At 38.2% G+C, this 10,145-nt stretch overlaps 1 protein-coding gene across 1 annotated transcript in view; it reads left to right on the top strand.

The window, feature by feature from the left end:
• The window catches only part of LOC111246724 (AP-2 complex subunit alpha-like), an 11,215-nt gene extending 3,662 nt beyond the window's left edge, over window positions 1-7,553 (top strand). The window contains exons 2-5 of the mRNA XM_022796789.2: window positions 2,382-2,542; window positions 2,786-4,876; window positions 5,028-5,261; window positions 5,585-7,553. Of these exons, the coding sequence (XP_022652524.1) occupies window positions 2,382-2,542; window positions 2,786-4,876; window positions 5,028-5,261; window positions 5,585-5,827 (2,729 nt within the window). The 3' untranslated portion in view covers window positions 5,828-7,553. The remainder of the gene's footprint in view (window positions 1-2,381; window positions 2,543-2,785; window positions 4,877-5,027; window positions 5,262-5,584) is intronic.
• Window positions 7,554-10,145: the final 2,592 nt, after the last annotated feature.

Genomic DNA, 10,145 nt, shown 5'->3' with positions numbered 1-10,145 from the left:
TTGATGATTTTAGCCTAAGCGACACTTGCGTAGACGTTAATAACGTACAGAGTAAATTGCAGTCTAACCTTGTATGCAGTTCGCTCTTAATATTAACTATATCGTGCAAACAAATCTGTAAAAATCTGTCTTGTTATTTGGTCCAGTGAAAGAACACATTATTCTTTTAGTTCGGATCGTGGCAGTATCACCGGACCAGCCTCAATAACATCTCTTTGGTATATGTTCGGAGGTCCAAGCAAACACTTGTCTGGAGTAAATCGTTACTTAGGTCAATTTGATAGAATGTATCGTAGATGATTCGACTAAGATATCATGGGTGGCTTCGCAACACGGTCGATTGGCTTCTCGATACTGAGCGTCATTCCTGTAGTGCAATCCGAATGTGCTGCCGTTCACTACATATCATTACCTCTTCTAATACGACTCGAGAAAGCCTATTTAATAGCTAGACGTAGGAGGCGTCTTTGTTAAAAGCATCGCCTGCTGCCTTCGATACTAACGTCTTCCACCTGGGATCATAGCACTGATCGATCAGTACTGATCTCTAATGAATGCAGCAAAAATAGCTTTGAGGATGTAATAATTTTCGTCTCACCCAATAATATCAAGAGATATAACACTAAAATTCGAATTCCACCTGGCCGGTTCACATCTCATTGACGTACGAGCTTGTTGGTGACTTCGATAGAAAGTAACTGAATATTCATTGTATGGACAGAAGTGGGTCTTAATGGCTGGTCAAGTGGCGACTGTTCTCTGTACTCGACGTACCCGTAAAACCAATAGAATTTGCGTAATAACTGATCATTAGTATATATTAAATTAGATCATAAGTTATTCGATTTCTTAATCTGACAAAGAACGCAGTACTTCGATCCGAATCCTAGTAACAAATTCATTGACTAGGTTCTCACCTTGATTCGTCACTACCTTCTGCCATACTTCAGGCCAATCTATTGACTCCATTTTCAAAATCCAAAAAATTCACTCCATTTCAAAAATTTCCAGATCTGGTGTTTTTTCCAACCAGGCTTCAAGATCCTTTTCCACTGTCGTATTTGCAATTACGAATTTTATTTAATAGTGATCGGAATAAGTGTTCATTCGTCGTGAAGAATATGCAACGTGCAAAACAGGCACTCACTTAGGTTTTTTGAATCTTCACCATATGCGAGGTGGTATTTTTATAGAAAACGGATGACTTTGTTTCTCTTATCAGGTCTCTTCTGCTAGATAGCTTCGTTCACTCAATACAAATGAGCTACGTATAGGCACTTGTTAATTGTTTTGTGACTCTTCGCTGCTCCATGGTGTATAAGGCTCCACTAAATATAAATTGACTTTTTTGGATACAGATTCGTTTTGAATTCTGGGTTTAGCCGTATCTATTTATTCGTTTCATTGCTCTATGTTAACGTGAAGACATTACTTCTGTCACCGATGTCAAATCTCTATAAGAGCATGTCATTTTGGCTGTGTGTATGGTGCCGGGCGAGATGATGCTGAGAATCAATGGGTGGTCTTGTTTCCTTGTATGGTCCACTTAGTCCTGGTTTCTCGTAAAATTACATATGTTCAAGAAGTCTGACAATAGTCCGGTGCTTATAGCTTATTTTTTCGGTTAGCTAACGAGTGAAAATAGACATTTAGATAGCCGACCGGGGTGGGGCACGGTCTCCAGATCTATGGTTTCATCATTGATCTGCAAACCCTTTTTTACAATCCTTTTAGTTACAGAGTTGTGCACAGCACAACTATCTCAGGCTGATTCGGTAGCTTTTGATCTCGTTGAAAAAGGGAAACGAAGTAAGTATTGAGAATTCGCTCTATTCCTATTGAACCTCCATATTTGGAGCCTGTATTCTACATAAAATTAGATGCACGCCACAGCTAAATTGCAACAGAATTATTGAGAAGGAGAGCACTAAGCGGTGTATAAGAGCAGACAAACAGTAAGGAAATGCAGGAAAAAAGGATATTACAAGTCAATCGAATTTACTTACGTTCCAACTTAATTAACCCCGCTGGACTAACTTGGCGGATCGCAACAGTATAAAGGTAAGAAATTCTAACAGCAATGTATAGAAGAGCAGAGTTATAGTACGCCTTACAATATTAAATATTTATGATCCGAGAGGCAGTTGTCTAGTTATTTAAATGATGTGTCGAATGAGTCAGTATAGCCTAATACCCACGTATATGCTTACGCTATTTCTTACAGGTGAAAGCAATGTTACAACCGCGTAAGATATTTCATGTTACATTAATAATTCTTTCGTTTCTAGTGAAGTTGCGTACGTCAACCGAAAATAGAATGTTAAGAACAATAATGTATAAAGACTAAAATGTTATAAATTTGTCGTTTGATTATACTTCAGGTGACAAGACGTTAGATGGTTACCAGAAAAAGAAATACGTCTGTAAGCTGCTATTCATTTTTCTACTTGGTCATGATATTGACTTTGGACATATGGAGGCTGTCAATTTACTGGCCTCGAATAAATACTCGGAAAAGCAGATTGGCTACCTGTTCATATCGGTATGAATCTTTGTATCTCTAAATGAGTTGGTCGGACTGTTCAGCTGGCTTCTTGTAGTTTGGTAGATAAAATGTACAAAAAGCTATTTAATTCGTTCAGATTGTTTCTATTAATATATAATGCCAGAAATAACTTTTAGCTGAAGTACTCACATTCACATTACCTAAATTTGCCTAAATATGCCGTTACATTTTCCTAAAAAAATTTCTCTTCAATTCATTGTGGACTCTGTAATTCGACAGGTGCTTATATCAGCAGATAACGAGCTGATGAATCTAATCTGCCAATCGATCAAAAACGATCTCACATCTCGTAATCCGATTTTTGTTATGTTGGCCCTACAAACCATTGCCAACATCGGAACGAAGGAGATGGCCGAGGCGTTCGGAACAGAAATTCCACGTCTTCTTGTCAGTGCTGACTCGATCGATGTGGTAAAGCAGTCTGCTGCATTGTGCTTTCTCAAGCTATGTCGAACTATGCCATCATTAGCACCGCAGGGTGAACTCGTGAATCGAATTGTGCATTTGCTAAATGATTCGCATCTGGGTGTAGTAACGTCAGCTGCGAGTTTACTCGACACACTCATTCGGGGATCACCTGATGACTACAAGACAGTAGTACCGATCGCTGTATCCCGTCTTCAACGTATTCTAGCAGCGGCTCACACGGATCTACAAGACTATACATATTATTTTGTACCTGCACCCTGGCTCGCTATTAAATTGTTACGTATTTTGCAGAACTACCCGGCACCAGAAGATCAGACGTTAAGAGCTCGTCTAAACGAGTGCCTAGATACAATTCTTAATCGCGCAAGTGAGCCACCGAAATCGAAGAAAGTTCAACATTCGAATGCCAAAAATGCTGTCCTCTTTGAAGCGATCTTGCTCGTGATTCACATGGATTCAATGGGCGCCGTGTCTGATCCGACACTCTTAGTTCGCGTCTGTAACCAGCTGGGTACGTTTCTGGCACATAGAGAGACAAACCTTCGTTATCTAGCCCTCGAGTCTATGTGTCTATTAGCGGCAAGCGAGTACTCGCATGAAGCTGTCAAGAAGCATCAGGATACTGTTATTGTTGCACTGAAAACAGAACGTGATGTCTCGGTCCGCCAGAGAGCTGTTGATCTCCTTTACGCGATGTGTGACAAGAGTAATGCAAGGGAGATCGTTGCCGAGATGTTGGCTTATCTTGAGACAGCCGATTATTCAATACGAGAAGAGATGGTTCTCAAAGTCGCTATCCTTGCTGAAAAGTATGCTAGCGATTACACGTGGTACGTCGACGTAATTCTGAGACTAATTCGAACGGCCGGTGACCACGTGGGCGAGGAAGTGTGGTATCGCGTAGTTCAAATTGTTATTAACAGGGAAGATGTGCAGGGCTATGCTGCCAAGACCGTTTTTGAAGCTTTACAAGCCTCTGCGTGTCACGAGAACATGGTTAAGGTAGCCGGATATGTTCTTGGCGAGTTCGGCAATCTAATTGCTGGCGACGCCAGGTCTAGCCCAGCTGTACAGTTCCGTCTCCTTCATTCGAAATATCATCTTTGTAGCCCGGGCACACGGGCCCTATTGCTTACAACGTTCGTGAAGTTCATTAATCTCTTTTCGGAAATTAAACCCGACATTCAAGCAGTGTTGCAAGCCGACTCGAATTCTCGCTCGGCTGATGTGGAACTACAGCAGCGCACATCAGAATATCTAAGTCTTTCACAGAAGGTATCTTCCGACGTGCTGGCTACGGTTCTTGAAGAGATGCCTCCATTTCCCGAAAGGGAAAGCTCTATTCTTGCTACGTTGCGTAAAAAGAAGCCAGTTCCTGGCGTAGAAAACGAAAAAGAAAGGGCTACAAGGCCGATACTGCAGGCGGTTACAAACAGCGGCGACTCTGGGTCCCTTGTAGCTACCAACGGCGGGACGAATGGCACTAATGGAAGTGAAATCGACCTTCTCGGAATCGGGACCAGCCCGGTCAAATCTGTCGACAACGATCAACAGCAAAATCCGAACATTGATTTTCTATCCGACGAATTCGGAGCCCCAGCACCTGCTAAATCAGTAACGTCCACATCGATGGGAAACGCCGAGGAAAACCTTAGGAAGATGATATTCAAAAGCAATGGCGTACTGTTCGAAAATGAGCTAATTCAAATTGGAGTGAAAGCAGAGTACCGTGGCCACATGGGACGAGTGTCCCTGTTCTACGGTAACAAATCAACCTCTATGCCATTTCAGTGTTTTACAGCTACCGTAATCCCACCATCAGAGCCAAAACTCTTAATACAAAGCAATCCTGTTGACAGCACCATTGGACCTAAGGACCAGGTATAATCAATTATAACATTCTGTAGCTGATCAATTTTATTCTTTGATGACGTGCACAAATAAATAAAAACATCTCTCTGTTGGAATAACGAATTCGCTTATCAGTTAAATATCAATAAATTCAATATTGCTAATGAATTGCCATTTATAGGTTCAGCAACAGTTGCAAGTTGAAATCGTAGAACCCTTTTCGGCAGCAGATCTACCTCTGTTGAACTTGAATTTCACGCACAGCGGGCAGAACGTGACACACCAAATGAAGATTCCTGTTTATCCAAACAAATTCTTTGAGAAAACATCTATGGCTGCCGATATTTTTTTCTGCCGGTGGAAGGCACTCGGAAGTCCCGCTCAGGAGCAACAAGTTGTTTTCAAAGCCGCGCAAGTAAGCATTATCCTATCGATTGATGTGTGTACAGTATATTACTCACGTAACAGTAACTAGTACTTACTAAATTTGTTGAATCCATACGAGCTTCAGAATCAGGTTTGGAAAACATCCTATCAGAAGTAGGCATAGTTTCTGACTTTGCATACTTCTTAAAAAAATTCCTTTGTTAGCGGAAGTAGGGCTACTATGACTGAAAGATAACTGTCTTAGCGAGGATATATAAAGCAGACGAATAGTATTTTACTGAACACGCAGATAGCAGATGTTCTAAATGTTTTAAGTCCATTACGCGTTTCTTTCGATTTTCTTTTATATAGTCGATGGACTCTGCGGCACTTCGTGCCAAATTGGATGGCTTTGGTTATGAGGTGATTCCCAACATAGATCCTAACGGCGATAATTTTGTTGGAGCTGCCATTCTGCACACGAAGATGGGTCAAGTTGGGTGTCTTCTTCGTCTCGAGCCTAACCGACAAGCCGGCATGTATCGCCTTACATCAAGGACATCAAAGGACAAGCTCTCGCATATCATAGTCAGTCTTCTTCAACCAAACTTGTGAGACGAAATCACTACTAGAAATTAAACGGAAAATATGTACGATAGTGCCGGAAGTTTGCATGGTTCTGCAAATTAAGATGGATATCTCATGCTTGCTTAGATGAGAGCTTCTCTCCTAGTGTAAGAAGGATTTTCTGTATGTAAGCACATATGCTCTACTGTTTACAGCACAGTCTAGGAATGACAGGACTGGTTATTTGCCTTTTTTTCTCTAATGCAACAATGCCTTCTATGCAACACCCCTTTTACCCATCATTTGATAAGTTACATGCACATATACAGCTGCACGCACACATAAAAAGTTTGAAAATTGCTGCAGTCGCTCTCGGTTAGGATCTTGAGTCTGTGTGTTCAAAATGACAGCATGAATCTGGTCGAAGATCTGAACTGGAATTTGATCATATCATTTCTCATTTCTCTCACAGTAGTTTTTTTTACAGGTGGACTACTTCTGTATTAAACACCAGTAGATGTTTTTGCTGTTGCAAATGTACTGGCCTGACAGGCGTGAGTCCCTTTCAAAATATTATTCTGAATAGAATTCTCTCTATTTTTATTTATCGATGGACACAATCTTTGTCTATAGAAATTGCATCTTTATTTAATCTAAATGTGTTTGATAAAAATAGCGGCGAGCTCATTTACTTACTCGTCACCTATTGTCCGTGTTATAATGATAACATTACAGTAATAGTGTTTATATATATATACTTATGTATCTGGTAATTATGGATTTATCTATTTTCCTATTACTATTTCTATTGTTGATGTTAGTACTATCATAAGTCCTTATGCTGCTTCTGACATTAGCCGACTGAACATATATAATGGTAAGCTCAAACGAGTTAAGGTAATGTTGTTCAATACCTTCTACGAACAAACAGTGTTTAAAAAACTCACGTTGCGCAGTTGTTTGGCAAAAAAAGACGGGGTGATAAATAAATTTAAATAGAGCCAGTGTAGGAGATGGATGGAACGTTCGACATCTCGTCGTAGATACACCCACCCTATAAGTGAATGTAGCCAAACATGTGTATGTTCAAACTCAGCAATGTTTAGGCATTGTAAACTAAAGTACCTTGAAAGTTAGTTCTAATTAGGAAAGAACGTTAGAGAAAGCAAATCTAGCTTAGAAGGAAGTCAAGTTTTTACGTGTTATTTAACGTGACTATATTTACAACTGCGACGATATTCTATGCCGATGTCAAAGCTAAAGATGAGAAAAACGAGTAAGGCATTTTTGATATATACTTATACATTCATACATTTATATAAAACTCACAGCCTTATATTTGAACTACTGCAGGATGTGTAAGAAAATATGCAACGTACTTCTTCGCTCAGAAAGTGGCGTGTATGTAGAGAAAAAAAGAAGGTATACAGATATAGCCACGTGCAATGATGTATAATGAACATGCGCTGTTCGTTTATAATTTAGCTATTGACGTGTAACGTTAACGATTTTGGTTAGCCCGAAAGAAGCGACATAAGAAACTACGATGGAGATATCGAACAAAATAAGTACGTTTCAGCTAGATTACTAAGTGTTTCAAAAATCATACATACGGTTGTCAGGTAAGAAAAATGGAAGGCTAATTGACAAAACAGCACGAACATGGTGCACAAAGATTTACTATTACAAATACTACTAACTAGACGGAAAGAGAGAGCGAAAATGGTAAAGTTAATGATGTATTTTCAAATAAAAATTAATACTCTATTTATTATGGACCGTAGTTATTCTTATCAATATCAAAACACGATTCTGATATTTATACTTTGTTTTCTATTATGAGCAACTGATCTGGAAAAGTTTTACTTGGCCTTCAATTAATCTGAAAGCTTAATTCGTAGGCTAGATCTGGCTATATATTTATTCTAAAGTCGACAGATTCAATAACTTTGGGTTAAAGAATTTTAATATACAAATTCGTATTTTACAGAATGTGCCCTTTAGACTTAGCCAAACTTTACTTTTCCCGAATTATCTCTAGTCCTACAAATCCTTAAAACGACTTGGATCGCTTCAATTGAAGGTTACCTTAGTCGCATCGACTGTAGGGGACAAAGAGCAGGTCCTTCACTAGTTTCGAAGCTAGCAGGTAACTAAGATGGCTACTATGCTTTTAGAAATTGAAAATAGTTTAATACACCGGAAATAAGTAAAAGTCGCACCATTGAGAAATTCCAGTTATCCTTTATATTTTTCTATATGACTAATGTGATTCCACTCAGTAGGATGTCTAGGCATCATTTCGCGCTAACGAGTTGTAGGGCAGATATATGAAAAATCCGTTTCGAGTTATAAATCTTTATTATATAATACTTTGTGCTTTACGTGATTTTTATACTTTACACTTCTGCAGCATTATAAATAAAATAAATTATTAAATTGGAGCTAGAATTTAAAGGTTTCTCGAACCACCTAACTTCAAGATAGAATATAATATATAATATTATAATAATATAGATATATGTAAATAATAATAATATAAAAAAAATAGAAGTTCTACACAAGTTTATTCAAAGTGCAAAAAAATATGCGGGGGTTGAATAACCCTTGCATGGTTTCTTTTCTCTTTGAACACGTCGAACAATTGAAAATTATTTTGTTAATTAGAAGTTGCCTATGGGATTAAAAACGAGCTTAGTAAGGAGATAAAAAAAAAAGCGTTTATCAATTAAAACTTCATTACTTGCAGTTAAAATTTCCTAAAATAAAAAATTAATCTAGTTTTTATCCGTTCGAACGTACTGCCATAGGACTCCGTCCTATGGCAGTACGTTCACCGTCTAGAAATTAATACGCATGATTTATTTCACCCTACAGCACTTAGAAAAGCTTCAAAACATGTGTTCATTAAACGTGGGTTCATTTTTAACTTAAATCCGTAAGCCAACTGGACTCGCGTACGTATCTTGTAATTCTGCAGAAGTTTAGAGATGTCGTTGCAAGCGTTATTTTATTATTGGACGGTATTCTGCATCGTTGTATGAAAGCGATAAAGTATACCAATAAAATAGATTTAATTCGGCCAGCTTCTCTTACTATATATGCCTACCCGTCTTTTGCGCAGTCTGATATATGTTTGCAAAATGAAGCAGTTAAATTAAGATTATTTTCGAAATTAAGCTTCCAACACAAAAGTAAAGCATCAGACAATAGCTCAAAGAAGAAAAAGCTCTCTGTCCTGGCTGCAAAAATGAGCGTTAACTGATGATCACAGAACGGGAAGAAGTGGTCAGGGCGTACCGCGCTAGTGAGAACACTTGATTTGATAACTTGTTGTTCGTAAAGTGCGCTAAAAATTTTGCTTTTTGCTGCATAGTAGGTGAACGATCCGACAAAAGCACGATGCGACTAGTGTAAAAACAAGGAAGCTCCAAATTTCATTGAAGTAAGAGAAAAAGAGATGTTTTTCTGATGATCTTGAAATCTGGGATTAAAAACTGAAGATCATCTCAATGAAAGTTGCAAGATCTAGCTGAGTCTCATTCAAAGCCGATTTAAAATTAACCTTTGAAATGCGACAGAGCATGTTATATCACTACTTTTTACCGATTATTTTCTCATGCATACAAATGTTGATGTCGTCGCTATATATCAAGCACCCTTTTCCCTTGTTTGTCAACTATGAAACTTACTTAGCTCGAATAGAGTAAAAAAATATATTGATTGAAGAAAAGTCCATTTACCAACATACGCTTATAAAAAGTCTGAGACAATTGAACTGTGGTAAGCATTTGCCAAATGAAAAATCCCAAGAAGAACTGAAATCATTAAACGCAACCCAAGTTGGTGACGAAACAATACAATTCTGTCTATGCAAAAAATACAAACATAAAGCAGATTATCTCATTCCAGCATGTCTAACAATAAATAAACATTGATCTTTGTTGACTTTGAATAGTTTCTGCGCTAAAAAGCCCATTAAAATTTCATCGTTGTTTAAATATAATTTCTACACTTCAAAAACAGTTACCGTGCCGTTTCATAGGTCTATTGGAGAAACCCCAGAAATTCCAGAGAGACCTAACCCGGCTAGACTTATTTAGTGAGGGCAAGTCCTTGCTGCTGTACCTAAAAGGTGAATCCGAGAACTTCTTCACAGAGCAAAAATAGTGGGAAATATTAGAAATAAAAACTTAAAAGTTTAGGCAGTTCGTATTCTTTTCCTTCGATAAGAAAATAAGACAACTATCATGTCTGTTTTTAAACAGTACTTTTATAAACTTATTTACGTTGAGCATGTGAAAAATGTATGATTATGTTATTTATGGAAGCCACGTATTCGCGTTGCGACAATTCGAGAGATTCG

Source organism: Varroa destructor, unplaced genomic scaffold, assembly GCF_002443255.2.
Source record: "Varroa destructor unplaced genomic scaffold, Vdes_3.0 BEIS01000003.1, whole genome shotgun sequence".
Classification (NCBI taxonomy): domain Eukaryota; kingdom Metazoa; phylum Arthropoda; class Arachnida; order Mesostigmata; family Varroidae; genus Varroa; species Varroa destructor.
The sequence above is the reverse complement of the archived record's forward strand: the minus strand, read 5'-3'. Positions and strand labels throughout refer to the sequence as shown.